We start from the raw sequence: 15,915 nt of genomic DNA on the forward strand, positions 1-15,915 counted from the left end.
CTCCTTGCTTGTGCCTTGCCCTGATCTTGGCCGCACCACAAGCTTTGGCTAAGTTGTGGCTTCCAGTTGTTCGAAGCAGCTGTGGTGGCTTCCTTCAAAGAGTGGCTGTAGATCTGTAACAGATGAAACCCTAGGGGCTATTTATAGCAGGGTGGCCCTAGAGCCTGGCCCATGGCCCAGGGTCTGAGGAGAGTCAGGGCCTCCTCGTCAGAGACCAGTGCAATGGGATGGATGAAGTGCTGGCTTTCCGCGTGCTTCGGGGTGGGGAGTTTTGGAACAGCCTGGTTTAGGGTTTGAAAACCAAACACCCTGGTCCCCGCCTCTCCTGCCCTAGCCTGACTCACACAACCCCAAGTCCTAGGGCAGGAAATGCTGAGAGTCTGAGAACCGTTCCTTCTGACTCCTCCTCGCACTGAGTTCTGCTGAACCCTTAGGAGCCCCACAGTCACAGGGTGGCCAGCCCTCCCTCCTGCAGCCAGGGGCCCTGACTCTATACTCCATGGGGAGTCGGACCTCAGAGTCCAGCTGCATGTTGGGTGCAACACTCTTCACTTGGGCTCTGTGGCCAAGTCTGGGTCAGAGTTCGAGGCCTGCTCCATCATCAGTTTCCCAGGGATTCAGGGGTGAGTCAGTATGTGTCCTGTGTCCCTTTCCTTTACAGGCGGTGGTCTTGCAGCCTCCAAGAGGAGGGTGCCATTTGGTGGCTGGGAAACGTAGCTCGGTGGAGCCCAGGAATTCAGAACTGGGGTGCTCCGGTTGGAGTAGATGGTGGATGCCGAGGGGAGGGAAGCAGGTCTTGTGGTTTTTTTTTTTTTCATGAGGATGGACGGTTGTCTCTTTCCTTCCAGGAACTTCTCTTTCAGTTCTTCTTAGTGAGAGAGTGACATTTAAAGTGACAGCTGCCATTGACCAAGTGTCAATCACCTAGTGAGGAGGCTCTCAGCATGTTCTTGTGTGTTTGTTGTTTGGTTTTTGATTTTTTTGCTTGCCCATAACAAACCACTGAGGGCTGTCCTGTCCTGTGACATCCTGGTGACATTTGGCCAGGTTCAGTAGGCTAAGCGTCTCCCATGCTGCTCAGCGGGATGCTGGAGCCTGGTGCTGCAGTCTGTGTGGCTTGACCCCTTGGCGTGAATGTCACTCAGCTGCCCTGCAAAGTTGGTGTCACCAACTTGGGTCTGTTTGCTTAATTTTGTACCATCAATACTCTGGATTGGTGTGGGTAGGACAAGATAGAGACATGGAGCCTTAGACATGGGGGGCCTTGGGTGCCCATTGCAAATCACACACCTGATGCTCTGTCTTAAGCTTGGCACAGATTCAGAGGCTCAGTGTTGCGGCTTTGGAGGAGGGGGAGTGAGGGATGGCAGTGGTGGAGGACACGGGTTCAGAGCTGGCCCTGAGGTGGACACTCTTAGCTTCCCTAGGGCAATGGTGGTTGCTGTGTGTGATCTCTAGTTGAGGTTGCTATTATGATGCCTGGTGATTTAGGGCGAGGTGGGTTTCTGCCAATTCAGCCGCTGTCGGTACGTGTGTCCCCAGAGTAGGGGAGCCAGCCAGATGGCTCTGTCTTTATATCAGAGATTTCCTCTTTCCACCTAACCGGCTCTCCCACAGCAGGTACTTTTGGCCTTTGGGCTTTTATGGCTGGGGTGTTGGGGTGTTAAGGTGGCGGGAATGGAGCATTGGCCAAGGAGGGCGTGAGGATCTCTGTGTGGCCATGCCCTGGGCCCCTTTCTGCTCCTCCCTTCCTGCTCTCCCCTCTTCTTGTAATACTGTGTCTTCTCTCTTTTCCAGGACTCCATGAGAGTTTCGCCAAGCATCCACCCGCAGCCACAGCCTGTCAGGTACACTTGGCACATTGGGAGGATATGGGTTATGTGCATTCTCACATCCTACCCTGAGCCCTAAGACTGATGCTGTACAGCCCTAGCGAGAGGCCTGAAGTTGGTGGCCCTTGGCTGTCACAGACCTCGAGGTGGACCCTATACTTCCCCACATAAGCTCATCCGTCCTTGCAATGGCGCTGAAGGTCTGTGTATTGGCAACTCAGTTAGTTGCTGAGTGTCTCCAGTGACTTGTTCAAGGCACCCACTGGCCAGAAGCAGCACTCGGGCCGACTCCCATCAAGGCCCATGCTGGTTCTGACTCTGTGGATGAGGTCTTTGACTGTTGGGAGGACTTTGTAGAGTGATCATTCTCCACACAGGGAAGAGAACACACAGGGAGACTCTAAGCTTTGCCCACACCCCACATCTCTCTACTTCACCTTCATCCTGAGGTTAGAGTTCGAATCTAGGTTCCTGCCTAGGGCCCTTTGAGGACCCCTCCGACCAATGTCTCTTCCTCTGCTTGGTACACTCAGAGCTGTGATACCAGTTTTGTCCAGCTGGTGGTGCTATTCTGCTTTTGTGTCTTTCCTGGGACCTAGCCTGATAGAGGGGTCAGTAAATCAGTCCTGTCCACTACTACCCCAGGATGGCCACCTCTGGCTCATTCCTGTTGCTCTCTTGGCTCCTCTTCTTCCTCTGCCTCTCAGAGGGAAAAGCTAGAAAGAAACGGGCTGGGTTTATGAGTTTTTCTGAGGAGGATGCAGCCCCTTCTATAGAGCCAGGACCAAAGGACTGGAGGGTCCTCAGGTTACTCTGTGTCAATATTTGGGGTAAGTGTGCAGATGGCATCTGGCCCCTGGGTAGGAGTCAGAGCTCTGGCCAGCGACTGCTGAGATACGATAAAGACAAGGAGTGACGGGGATTCAGGTCCAGTTCTAACTGGCGTTTACCCCTGTCATTTCATCAGAAAGAGCTACCTTTGGCTACTCTCTGTCTACACACATCCAGACATCTGGGCCATGTCAACACCTAGGCTCCTTGATGTCCTGGGGCTTTTTGTCACCAAGGCCAGAGGATCTGCTGCTTTTAACCCCCTCCCACCGTAACCCCATACTGCTATAGTATAGTGAAGGTTCGCGAAATAAAGAGTGTTGCCCACCTTGGGTGGGGAGAGAGGATGTGGTAATAGGTAACGTGGGAAGGAGGACGAGGAGGAGACTCCCCAGTAGGCAACATGAACCCCTCCTCTGGTAGAAAAGCGGATGGCATAAGCTGTGAGTTCCATGTTTCACCTTGTGTCCTGGGGAGAGACAGAGTTGCTGGCCCAGGGCTCCCCATTGCTCATAGGACCCCTAAATCTGCTGTAGCAAACACCCAGCACCCTCTCACTTCTCTGGCCTTTAGGAATGAGGGGGCCCTGGGCCAAGAATGATCTTTGCAGGGGACAGAGTGCAGGGGCCAGCCTGCCAGAGGGAGGCTGGAATGTGCCTGGTCTCTGGCTCAGCTTGCGCCCATGTGAGCCTATCACCTGAGCTGCCTCCTTCCCCAGGGAGGTCTTCTCAGTTTGAGTGCATGGATGTGGCCAGGGCTTTACTCCAGGATTCTGGGGAGCACTGTTCCCAGTCACTCTTTCCCTTCTGGATCCTTTTAGAGACTTCTGTAGGGCTGGAGAGATGGCTCAGAGGTTAAGAGCACTGACTGCTCTTCCAGAAGACCTGAGTTCAATTTCCAGCAACCACGTGGTCGTTCAGACCATCTATAATGTGCTCCTGTGCCCTCTTCTGGCATGCAGGCATACATGCAGACAGAACACTATATACTAATAAATAAATAAACTTTTTTTTTTTTTTTTTTTTTTTTTTTTTTTTTTTTTTTTTTTTTTTTTTTTTTTAAGAAACTTCCATAGTGTGTTAGAAGTGTGTTAGAGGATGCATTGGATTCCTGGGTTCTGACCTGGACTTGCATTTTACTCAGTCTCTCTAGAAACATGAGTGTGAGCCGGGCCATGGAGGACAGCTGTGAGCTGGACCTGGTGTACGTCACTGAGCGCATCATCGCCGTGTCCTTCCCCAGCGCAGCCAATGAGGAGAACTTCCGCAGCAACCTCCGTGAAGTGGCCCAGATGCTGAAGTCCAAACATGGGGGCAACTACCTGGTGGGTGGGCTTCACCCTTCCTGCTCACCCCCTTTACACAGAGAGTCTCTGCCCACTCCCCAGGCTAGCACGCCTTCCCTCAATTCCCTTGCATCTTGCAAGGCCCAGGTCTTCACTGTTATATCAGAGAGAGTTGATTCTCAGGGGATCATGTGCAGTTGAGTGTAGCATCTGGAACCAAGTGTGGGCTATTTGAGTGTGAGAACGTGTGGGTACCTGTGTGTGCATGTGTATGAGGGTGAGAAGGAGTGAACGTGTTGGTGTGCAGACTAGGGGAAGAGAATAAAGACACAGTTTTATGTTGCTGAGCCTGCACTGCAAGCCGGGCCTTCCGATAACCTCTTCACCTTCAGAACAGGCCCTAGAGAGAGTTGAGGTCTGTAGAGCTGCTTCGGGTGGAAACCCTGGAGTAGACTTGGCCATGTGCAGTTGCCTAGAGTCACCAGATATCAGAGAGGTGTGTGGCAGAGACATCCTCTACAGCAGGAGACTGACCATTCCTGAGGGGAGGCTCAGATCCCTGCTCAGGGGCCTGGACTGCTGGCCCTCAGCCACTGGCTGCTGCTTGCCGTGTTTAGCAGAGCTGGGCTGAGGTGGTTGCACAAGGGTTCTGGGGTTGCTGGGACAAATGGCCACACACTAGTTGACTTAAAATGACAGGAATGTGTTCTGGAGGGCCGGCATCTGGTTGACGGTGAGGCCATGCTCCCTTGAATCCTGGAGGCAACTGCCTTCCTCGCCTCTACCCCACTCCTGGCCGCTCCCAGCACACCCAGGCATTCCCTGGCTTGGGGCCACATTGCTCCATTCTCTGCCTTCACCTTCACATGGCCTTCCCCATCTGTCTCTCCTCTAGTTATAAGGACATTGGTTGTTGGTCTTAGGATCACGCTGAATCCAAGAATATCTCCTGGCAAGATCTTTAACTGTGTCCGAAGGTCCCAGGTTCTGAAGTTCTGAGTGGCCGTGCATTTTGAAGGCTTCAGTAACAACCCATCTATCATCAGTGCTGAGCAGTGTGAAGTGCCTGGCTTCCAATAACAGAGAGTCCTGGCTTCTCATCCTGGCTCTGTGATAGCTGAATAGATGGCTATTAGTTATGAAGCCAGCTCTGTGACATCGCTAATGTCATTAAGTGTGCTCCTTAATGGGACCCGGAGTGTCTGGAGATCCAGAGTTCTAGATGCCTGTGCTCTGCTGTAGCCCCATCCTTCCTGCCCATCTTACGGTCTGCCCCTTTCCTCCTGGGAGCTGACATAGCTACTGTCAAGCTTGTGGTGACTTAGAGGTAGACCGTTCTTCACAGTCCTTCACGGGGGTCAAGGGATGGGAGACAAGGGTAGGCTGTTGGATGTGAGTAGGCTCCCTGTGTTTGAAGGGGCCCCCCAGGATGTCTCATTCCTTACGGTGGAAGGAGACCACAGGACAGAGAGGTAGGTGTTGCTGTGGGATTTGGTCCTAAAGCCAGAGGCGGCCTACCTCTGTCACTCAGTACCCGTGGGCTGGGCTCCATCCCTTCTCATCTCCAGTTTAGGATATTCTCTTGCGAGGGGCCTGGCTGAGCATGGTAGTCTCCACCTTCCCAAGAACTCATTGCTGGTTCTGTTGGCCAGCATGTGTTCACGGTGGGAACATTTCCATTAGGCGAGAGAGTGGATGCAGGTGCCGGAGTCCGGGAGCTCATAGCTTGCTGTTGGCCGGGCTCCTGACAGGCAGGGGCAGACTCCCCCCTTCCTTTCTCAGCCTCACTCCTCCTTTGTCTCTTTCTAGCTCTTCAACCTCTCTGAACAGAGGCCTGACATCACGAAGCTCCACGCTAAGGTGAGTATGTGGCTGTTTTAGGATGTCTTGGCTTGGCCTAACCTGGGGTAGCGGGTGAGAGAACATGCCCCCTCTTGTGTAGTTCCGTGACAGTTCCAAGCTCAAGGGCATCTCAGATCTGGAGAATGTACTGGAGTACCAACTACTGAAATTTCACACAGTGTTTTCTGGCCTCATCTGCCCCTGGGAGGAAATACACAGGGCCTCTGGGAGTGAATGGGACTGCGGCTGTGTCTTTCCCACGTAGGCTGCTGTCCCAGGGTTTACTCTTCATGCTAAGTGAATTGTTAGAGATGTTGTTGGGGACCTTGGCTTCTATGCTGAATTCTGGTGCCTGTCAGTGTGGGATCTCAGGCGAGTGACAGATTTCTCTGGGCCTCAGACGGTGTCTCCGAGAGTGGACAGCTGGCTTAGGCATGTTCCGTGGATCCTACCAAAGAGCGGCTATTTTTATTTAGTGTATTGTGAAGTTGGAGATGGCCTGAGGGGACTGTGAGGACTTGAGGACTTGTGGCCACTGGGACATCCTGCTTTTGCACACTTCAGACTTCTCTCGGGGACCTGGAAATAGACAGTCTGTATATTCAGGGTGGTGTGAGCACCAGGGGACCCTTTCCTTGCCTCTGTCTAAATCAGCCTTGAGCTGGCCTTTGAGGGGAGCTGGAGGGCTGGGCTCAGGCCTTTCTGGAAGCTTTGAGATCACAGTTTCACATTGCATACCTTGGACACATCCACAAGGACAATAGCTCTGGTCGAGGGACATGGCTTGCCTAAGACCCTACTGTGAGCCTGGGTCCCAGGTCATGACCTTTGGTCTTCGAGCCTTGCCTCTCAGCAGGTCTGACGAGCAGGACAAGTGTGGAGGCCTGGCTGCTGGTGGCTGCGCCCATGCTGTGCTTGCTGGTTTGTCCAGGCTTCCCTTACTTACTTTCGATTCACCCCCAGGTCCTGGAATTTGGCTGGCCTGATCTGCACACTCCAGCCCTGGAGAAGATATGCAGTGTCTGCAAGGCCATGGACACCTGGCTCAATGCAGACCCCCACAATGTTGTTGTTCTCCACAACAAGGTCAGCGTGCGGGCTGTACACGTGTGTGTACCTGGGTGCGTGCATGCGTGTGCACGTGTGCACATCTGCCTGGGTGATTGTGTGAGTGTGATCACCTATCTGCTTGTGTTTTCCATTCTAGAACATTATAGATTCTGCCCAAGAGTAGACCTCCAACAAACGGGGCAGTGCAGCAGCTTATATTTCCGGCAGTGAGGGTGGGCTAGCTTTTCTGGCTCCCCCCTCCTGTCTATCTCCCCATTGCTCCTCTTTCTCCGGAACGTTCCTCTTCTCTCCCACCCCTGGCCCCTAGGCTTTGGACAAGAGAGACTGTTTGGAAACGATGACCTTTTGCCTCTTTCAGGGAAACCGAGGCAGGATTGGGGTTGTCATCGCGGCCTATATGCACTACAGCAACATTTCCGCCAGGTGAGAGGTCCGCCGTCTTCTATCCCCACTTCTCTTTTGGACGTTGACTTGAGGACACCCCTCTCCCATCCACATGCCTTCTTGGGGTCAGGAAGTGCTCTAGATAAAGAAGCAGGAGGGATAAGAGGTACAAGAACCCCTGGAGCTCGAGAAAGTGCCCCAGCTCTGAGGCAGCATGAAAACAGCTGGCCACAGGGAAGAGAGCCTTCCCCTGTGTGGAAGATACTCGCCAGTTTTGGGGGCCATGTATCCTCTCTCAGTTGTCTTCCCTTTCCCTGAATGAGCCAGGAAGAGATCAGAAAGATGTATCATCGGAATTGAACCCAGGGATCAATCTGGAAGTTATCCCAAGCTAGCAGGGTTTTCTTTTGGCCTTGGTGTTTGGGAGAAAGAATAGAAACCAGCCAGTGGGAAGATTCTATCCTGACCCAACACAGGACAGAGACCGAAGGCTCCTTCATCCAGTATGGCTGCCCAGAGGTTGCTATGTCCGGGACCACGTTATATGGTGCTTGGAAGGATGCAGAGAGCTCAGGCCGAGTACTGTCATCGAGGGCTTTAAGTGCTAAGCAGGTTTGTTAGCAGCATCCATAACTGTGGCTATGGAAACATAGAAGCCAGAAGTGGTATGTGGCCAGGGGGACCTGTGGCTATAGGGGCCCGGAGGATTGCTGTAGTTTGTGGAGAGGAACTATGGGTATGAGCAAAGTGACTGCTGAGTGTAGAGTTAGAGAAGGCTTGGGACAGTCAGGGTAACAGAGAGCATGGCCTTGCTGGCCTTAGTGAGACTTTGAATTTGCTGTAAGCATGATGGGAAGTTATTGGAGCGCAGAATAATCTCTACATGCTATGTAAGAGGATGGGTGTAGTGTTGTGTAGAGGGTGACAGAAACCAGCCCAGCCTTGTGTCTGCTGAGTGGGCACCCATGGCTGCCAGGCTCTTAATGGGTGTCACCTCATCTGATCTCCTTTAAGCCTCATTTGATGAGGGGAATGAGGTTTTATGGAAAGGATTATGTCTCAGGAGCAATTAGTTGTAGTCTAGAGATGGGTGCCCAAGCGGCTTGACTGAGAGGTACGCCATACAGATTAGAGATGCTTGAGCATCTTAATTAGAGTTTCTGTTGCTGTGAAGAGACATCATGACCACAGCAACTCATAAAAAGGAAAATATTTAATTGGACGACTTAAAGTTCAGAGGTTCAGTCCACTGTAATCATGGTGGGCATAGTGGCATTCAGGAAGACATGGAAAAGGAGCTGAGAACTCTACATCTTTGATCTGCAGGCGAAAGGAAGTAAACTGAGACACTGGGAGGTATCTTGAGCATAGGAGACCTCAAAATCCATCCCCACAGTGATACTCTTCTTCCAACAAAGCCACCCTTACCTCAACAAGACCACACCTCCTGATAGTGCCACTCCCTATGAGCTTATGGGGGCCAATTGCATTCAGTTACACACAGTGCTGCATGGTGGAGGAGCAGTTTGTTGTTCCACAGAAACCAGGGTCTGGGGCCTGTGCAAGTCTAGGGGAGTCTGAGTATAGTTGGACTTTTTCCGTTCCACCAGCCAGCTCCCAAATAACCACATGGAGACTTCTTATTAGTTATGAAAGCTTGGCCTATAGCTTAGGCTTATTTCTAATTAGCTCTTATCTTATAACTTAGATAAACCTGTTTCTATTAATTTACTCTCTGCCTCGTGACTTCATTACCTTTACTCTTCCCATGCTGCCTTTCTGTTTCCTTCACATCTGACTGGAGAGTCCTTGTGACTCTACCCTTCTTCTTCCAAGCATTCTCTCTGCCCTGAAAATCCTGCCTAGCTATTGGCAATTTAGCTTTTATTTAAACCAATCACAGTGAAATAACTTCAAACAGTGTAAAGGAATGTTCTACAACACCCGAGTGAGGGGACAAAGGGCCCTTAGGTGTGGGAGTGGGCTTCTCTGATCGCCTGTGTCTCTCCACAGTGCTGACCAGGCCCTGGACCGGTTTGCTATGAAGAGATTCTATGAGGATAAGATTGTGCCCATTGGCCAGCCATCCCAGAGGAGGTGAGTGCCAGGATTCCAGGCCCAGGGTGTGCTCTCCCTGTGGTGGATGCTGGCCTTGTGTACTCTCGGGATGGACATCTGCTTAACTGAGGGTACCCTAAGCACAGACATTAAGACTGTAGTGGCATGGGCATGGTGGTGCCCACAGGTTGGGGTATCAGTTAGCTTCTGGGGCCTCTAGCAGAAGACAGGCATGGCTCTGGAGGAGGAGGTGCCTATGTAAGAAGACATATCTGTCCTTGTCCCTGGAGGCAGGGTGACTTCTGTGTGTGAATGTGTCCACATGACACTGATGTCCTAATGCCCGTCCTTGGAGATCTTAGATAGCACCAAAAGGGGGCGCCTTCTCTTGGGAGAATTTATAGTATTTTGCTAAGGGCCCCAGCCACATGTTCTCACTGGAGTGTCTAATAATAGCCCAACAGGAAACAGGACCAGATGGAGTTATCCATCACCAGAGCTGAGGAACTCTGCTGTATCTGTGGGCACTGGGACATCCAGGCTAGCAGGGCAGAGTCGCTGTGCCTGAGGGAGCTGTGGGTCTGTTGAGGGACAGGCCTCAAACAAGTGACCATCCAGAAGAGACATGACAGGAAGCGTGAAGAGGGGAGAGGGAGACAGGGACAGAGACAGGGACAGAGACAGAGACAGAGGACAGAAACGGAGGGACAGAGAGAGTGGGGATAGAGTAGAGAGAAGGGAGACAGAAGAGAGGGAATAGAGGGGAAGAAAGAAGGGGAGAGAAGGGAGATAGAAGAGAGAAGACCAAAGTTGGAGAGCGCTGCAGCATTGAGAGTGATGTAGGGAAGACAGCCTGGAGTCTCGGGGTGGGTGCGGGTGGGGAGCGATTGTGAAGTCCTAACTGGGACAGTGGTGATGACTGGGGTACCCTTCCACAGATGAGAAGCCTGAGGTCAGGGTGGGGACAGGGACAGGGGTCCACAGTGAGTGGTGGCTGAGCTAGAATATGGGTGCAGGGCTGGGAACCTGGGGCCAGGGTGGTGTCTGGTGCCTTGCAGGGGTCCTGTCAAGGTCACCTGGTCATGGGGAGGCTATAGCCACGACAAGCCCTAGCCTAGGCCGGAGACCTAGAGAGCAGAACCCTGTTGTGGCTGTGAGCTGTGGGCCTGCTTACCTGTCTGTGCTGGCTTAGCCTTGTTCTCGCACCAAGGACAGGGCACTAAATCTGTCATACAAGGGCGTGTGTGGGCAAGTTTCTTGTCAGCAGCTGCATGCTTCCAAAGAGAAGATCGTTGCAGAGGCCAACAGGTGTTTTTGGAGGAAGTTCAAACCAGAGTGATGGGCAGGCACGGGGCTGGTTCAAAGTGACGCATGACAGGGAAGGCCTGGGTGAGCAGGGTGAAGGTGGCGGCCCAGCCAACGATGGGGGTCTGGGCGCAGCAGGCAGGAAGCCTGGAGGCTTCTGTAGCTCCTGGCAAATTAGCTGCCTCTTCAAATTGAGGATCCCCAACATACACTCACGTCCCCACCACCTTGCGTATCTGGATTGGGTCTGCAGTCACTGCTGGGGACCATTACTGCCTTACACCGGGTACCCAGGAGCCCAGCGCCTCCTGCAGTGCAGCTGCACTGACTGCCAGCCTCCTAGAAGTCCTCAGCGTTCACAGGAGGAAGCAGTACAAGCCATGCACCAGGTTCTGGCGTTCTGGCGTGCACACGTGACAACATGGTCTCTGTCACCTTTGACCCTGAAGATTAGAGTCTACTTCCTAATAGGAATGTGGAGCCTTACTCTGTCCCACTGTGGACTGGAGAAGGTGGGCTGAGCAGTGGCCGCGACGCTGAGCACCGGAGACCTAGGCTCCTCTAGTCAGAGAGAGAAGTCCAAGGGATTCCTCACATGCCTACAAGCCATGAAGTTGTCACGTGACTTTGCGTGTGTTATCAGCATCTGCCCCCGGCTCCCACGGGCCACTGCATTTGGTGGGTGGGGACAGGCACACCGTCCACACACATGAGAAAGTGCAGCTGTTGGTTTCAGGAATAACGCTCCCTGCCAATCTCCTCTGCCTTCTTGTCAGTGTTCCTCACAGGGGACCTGGCAGTTGGAGAGGGAAGAGCGAGGACTGAGCAGGAGGGGCTGTGCCTGTAGCTCACCCATTCATTGTCACCCGCCCTCGGACTCATTGTCCCCAGAACACAGACACATCCTGTTGGCCTGGTCAGGAGATCTGATGGGAACCTGCCATTCCAGGTTTCCGGTTTGAGTAACGGGCCAGGGGGGTTGGGCAGGGCCCTGAATAGGAGCTGGCAATGCCCATCAGATTATCTTGCTAGGGGAGGCTGAAGGGGCCCCACCCAGGCTCAGGGACCGGGCCTGGAGGAGGGCCAAGGGATGGGGGGGGGTTATACTGGTGTCATAATTGGAGTCTCACCCTCCTGTGGTGCCATTGGCTCTTTAAGAGTCCCCGGCTGCATTTGATTGGTTTGTCTCATTCAACCTGGTTCTCTAGCGAATCAGATAGGAGGAAAAGTCAACCACCAGCACCAGAGGACTGGTTCGGGAGATGCTTCCTCTCTCCCATCCCCTGTGATTTTGCTGTGTGTCCTCCAGGACCTGATTGTTCCTCTCTGTCCGGAAAGAAAGGGGATGGCTCGGTCCTTCCAATTCTACCAGCGAGATCTTTATTAAAAGGATTGGAGATCTCTGGGGCTGGTGTTGTAGCTTCATGTGTTGAGTGCTTAGCATGCGAGAGACCCCTGCTCCCCCGCCCCAGAAACATAATCAAAACCCCCAAAAGAAGCAAACTAAAAACCCAACTACAAACCAGCCTAGAGACAGGACGCTTGTTGGGAGTTAATTATCTCAGATCCCAAGTAAAGAAGTTAATATAGAAAACTCCATACATTTGGTGGAAAGTAAAGTAAGCAAGGTAGCCGGGTGGTGGTGGCGCACGCCTTTAATCCCAGCACTCAGGAGGCAGAGGCAGGCGGATCTCTGTGAGTTTGAGACCGCTTGGTTACAAGACCTAGTTCCAGGACAGGCACCAAAGCTACACAGAGGAACCCTGTCTCGAAAAACAAAACAAAAAACAAAAAATAAGTACTGTAATATTATTAAGCATTTACTGTTTGCTGTATGGCTGTGTGTGTGGCAGAACCAGGGCCTAGCGTAAGTTTGAAGTGAGAACAGTCATAAACTGTGTTTGACCCTCTCAGGCTCTTAGGGGTGTTTGGTTGGGCAGCTTGCTTTATGCAGTTGTAAGCCGAGAAATTATCTCTGCCAGGGATGGTGGTGTGATGCCTGGGTTGGGAGTGAGGAAGGAAAGAGATGCTCATGTTCACCACCAGGGGGTGCTAGAGAACGCCAAGTAGGCTGTAGGCACAGCTAGTTTTCTGTTTTTTTTTTCTCCCTGGGGCCCTCCCTGCAAGTCCGTAGAACTGCACTGGCTAGGAAAACTCAGCTGCTGTGTGGTCTGAGTGGGTGCACGTGTCATGAGGGTGAGGGTAGATGGAAGCCTAGGGTGGTGTGCTTGAAGAAAGAGTGAACGGATAGAAGGATACATGGACGAGTGAATGGGTGGGTGGATCAATGTGTGGATTGGTGGGTGGGTGGGTGAATAGGTAAGTGGGTGGGTAGGTGGGTGGGTGGGTGGATGGGTGGGTGAGTGGGTAGATAGGTGTATGTATTGGAGGGTAGGTGGGTGGATGGATGGATGGGTGGGTGGGTGGATGGGTAGGTAGGTGGGTGGATGGATGGGTGGCTGAGTGTGTGGCTGAGGGGGTGGGTGGATAGAGGTCTCCCCAGGCCCTTCCCTGATGCTACCCTATTCCTGTGCAGGTATGTGCACTACTTCAGCGGCCTCCTCTCCGGCTCCATCAAAATGAACAACAAGCCCTTGTTCTTGCACCATGTCATCATGCACGGCATCCCCAACTTTGAGTCTAAAGGAGGTACCTGTCCCGTCCCTTCCCTTCAGCCTCTATTTCCTTCTTGGTAGCCTTGGGTGGGAAGCCGAATGTTATACTGTGGTGTCATCTGGACTTGTGTGGGGCTCTCGGCAGAGCTCAACCCTACTCCTTCTCAACGTGGGGCTGACACCTGACCAATGCCTAGTGGCAGAAGACACTGGGCGAGGCAGGTTTGCCTACTTACAATACCTTAGGAACAAAGTTAGTCTTTCTTCCTGTTCTTGCTGCCTTTCTTTTTCCTTCCTCTTTCCTCCTCTCCCCTCCCTAGGTCCCTCATCTCCTCAACGATTTCTACTTCTTAGCTCACACCTTCCCCTCTCTGATAGGGTGCCGGCCGTTTCTGCGCATCTACCAAGCCATGCAACCTGTGTACACATCCGGCATTTAGTAAGTAGTCTGTGTGAGGGAGGGTAGGGTGGGGCAGGAGGAAGGGAGAAAGGAGCCTGCTTCCTCAGTGAGCTCTCTCTCCTTCATCGCCTCTCTCCCTCAGCAACATCCCCGGAGACAGCCAGGCCAGCATCTGTATCACCATTGAGCCAGGGCTGCTCCTGAAGGGGGACATCTTGGTGAGCTCCTCCTCCTCCTCAAGGGTCCCTTCTCTTGTCCTGCTCCCACCCTGTCCTGGGGACACGGGATGTGCAGCTACTCCCGGGGAGTTACTGAGTTTCGAACTGTGGGTTTCTGTATGCTCTCCCAGCCTCAGTAGTCTTAGCCTTCCTCCCTGAGTGGACATTCACTTCCTAGCTTCATCGTTTGCTCTGGGGCAGCCTCAGGGAACCGCCACTCAGTGTGGCCTTCTAGCTCTAGACCGGTGACAAGACACTCCCCACAATTCCAGACTGTTCCCCTCTTCTTCTGTTCTGCAAGTTTCCCAAAGAGCTTTGAGATCTTGTTTGGTATTGGTGACCTCTCTCTCTCGAGTTTGGGGTGAGCCTTGGGACTCAGTTAATGGAGTGAGGTAGGAGAACCCCTGTGGCCTGACCTTTCACTCTTTGCCCCTCCCCATGCAGCTGAAGTGTTATCACAAGAAGTTCCGGAGCCCGGCTCGTGATGTCATCTTCCGGGTGCAGTTCCACACCTGTGCCATCCATGACTTGGGAGTTGTTTTTGGGAAGGAAGACCTGGATGAGGCCTTCAAAGGTGGGCTCCCTGATGGGGCAAGATGGGGCTCCAGTAGCCGGGGAGGAGTCCAGTGTGGAATGATGTGGTGGATGCAGGGGCCTTCTCTCCTGAGCCACGTGGTTTGTCAAGTCGCAGGGGGCTCTTGACACCATTTTGAGGAAACGGAAGGAGAATCATGACAGGGCTGGGGTGGTCTTGGAGTTTGTGTTGTCATAGAGATCAAGATCAATTTCTCTCAGTCCACCCCTGCACCCCAACAACCCCTGGGCTGTTTTGTGCCCCCATTTTTCTCCAGTGATTGCTCCAGAGTGTCACCTTCTTGTCCTGCTTGCTCCTGTGTTCCACGTGACCAATGAGAGTGAGAGTTCTGGAATTCACAGTATCTTAATATTGGGCTCTGTATTAAGTCCCGGAGTCAAAGTGTAATGTGATGTGGTCTCTGTTTGGGTAAAACTAAAAAATCTTGAGGAGACAGCTTCAGCAGAAAACAAGCATCCCTCAGGAAGGGTGCATGTAGGGATGGTGGCAATGAGGAGGAAGAACTGCGGTCAGGGAGGCTGGGGTCTTCTATCCACTTAAGGCTCTGCCAAATCACCTCCAGGACTGGAGTGCGTCCGTGTGTGCATGCGTGTGTGCGTGCGTGTGCGTGTGTGTATTCCATATTAATGTCTCTATTCATGCATACACCCATCTGCACATTTCTTCCATTAACCACCTGTTAACACACCATCTTTCATCCAGCCGCCTGCACTTTTGTGGTGTTATCTACCCATTGGTCTGTCTGCCCATTCATCTCTCCATCCGTCCATCCATCCATCCATCCATCCATCCACCCACCTACCCATCCATCCACACAGTTACTCACCTGCTAATGCGTGTGTGCATCCATCATACATTTGTAGGTGGAGACTGCTCGTTCATTTCCTAGCTGCCCAGACCTGAAATAACCACACAGAAACTTTATTAGTTACCACACTGCTTGGCCAATGACTTAAAGATATTCCTGGTTGACTCTTATATCTTAAATTAACCCATTCCTATTATTTTATATTTACCACGAGGCTCATGGTTTACTGGTAAGGTTCCCGGACGTCTATCTCCTTCGGCAGCTACATGTGTCTCCTCGTCTCGGGCTATTCTCTCTCTATATCTCTGTTTGGATTTTCTGCCTGGCTTTACTCTGTTAAGCCATTGACCGAAAGCAGCTTTTTTATTAACCAATGGCAATAAAACATATTCACAGCATACATCGGGGAATCCCACATCATAATCCCATCTGTTAGTATACCCACTCACCTGTCTACCCACCTACACACCCACCCATCAAGCATCACTTGTGTGTTAATACATGACAAACATGGTCTAAATCATGGAGATACAAAGTGAAAGCCTCTGAGAGTCCACAGTCGCATGGGAGGTACACAAACAATTACAAATTGGTGCACATAGAGATGAACACAGAACAGATGTGATCTTTGTTGGGACCTCTTCCTATAGGTAGTGAGTGGTGACCCAGAA

The 15,915-nt window shown here is 52.3% G+C and overlaps 1 protein-coding gene across 9 annotated transcripts in view; it reads left to right on the forward strand.

Moving 5' to 3' along the window:
• Positions 1 to 15,915, forward strand: part of Tns1 (tensin 1) — a 222,497-nt gene that overhangs the window by 129,002 nt on the left and 77,580 nt on the right. For all 9 annotated transcript variants that reach the window (XM_057762193.1, XM_057762194.1, XM_057762195.1 and 6 more), the window contains 10 exons: positions 1,798 to 1,847; positions 3,807 to 3,987; positions 5,758 to 5,808; positions 6,754 to 6,876; positions 7,220 to 7,284; positions 9,259 to 9,342; positions 13,145 to 13,257; positions 13,602 to 13,662; positions 13,766 to 13,841; positions 14,286 to 14,415. In XM_057762193.1, coding sequence (XP_057618176.1) covers positions 1,798 to 1,847; positions 3,807 to 3,987; positions 5,758 to 5,808; positions 6,754 to 6,876; positions 7,220 to 7,284; positions 9,259 to 9,342; positions 13,145 to 13,257; positions 13,602 to 13,662; positions 13,766 to 13,841; positions 14,286 to 14,415 — 934 coding nt within the window. The remainder of the gene's footprint in view (positions 1 to 1,797; positions 1,848 to 3,806; positions 3,988 to 5,757; positions 5,809 to 6,753; positions 6,877 to 7,219; positions 7,285 to 9,258; positions 9,343 to 13,144; positions 13,258 to 13,601; positions 13,663 to 13,765; positions 13,842 to 14,285; positions 14,416 to 15,915) is intronic.

The sequence above is a fragment of the Chionomys nivalis genome, chromosome 2, assembly GCF_950005125.1.
Source record: "Chionomys nivalis chromosome 2, mChiNiv1.1, whole genome shotgun sequence".
Classification (NCBI taxonomy): Eukaryota; Metazoa; Chordata; class Mammalia; order Rodentia; family Cricetidae; genus Chionomys; species Chionomys nivalis.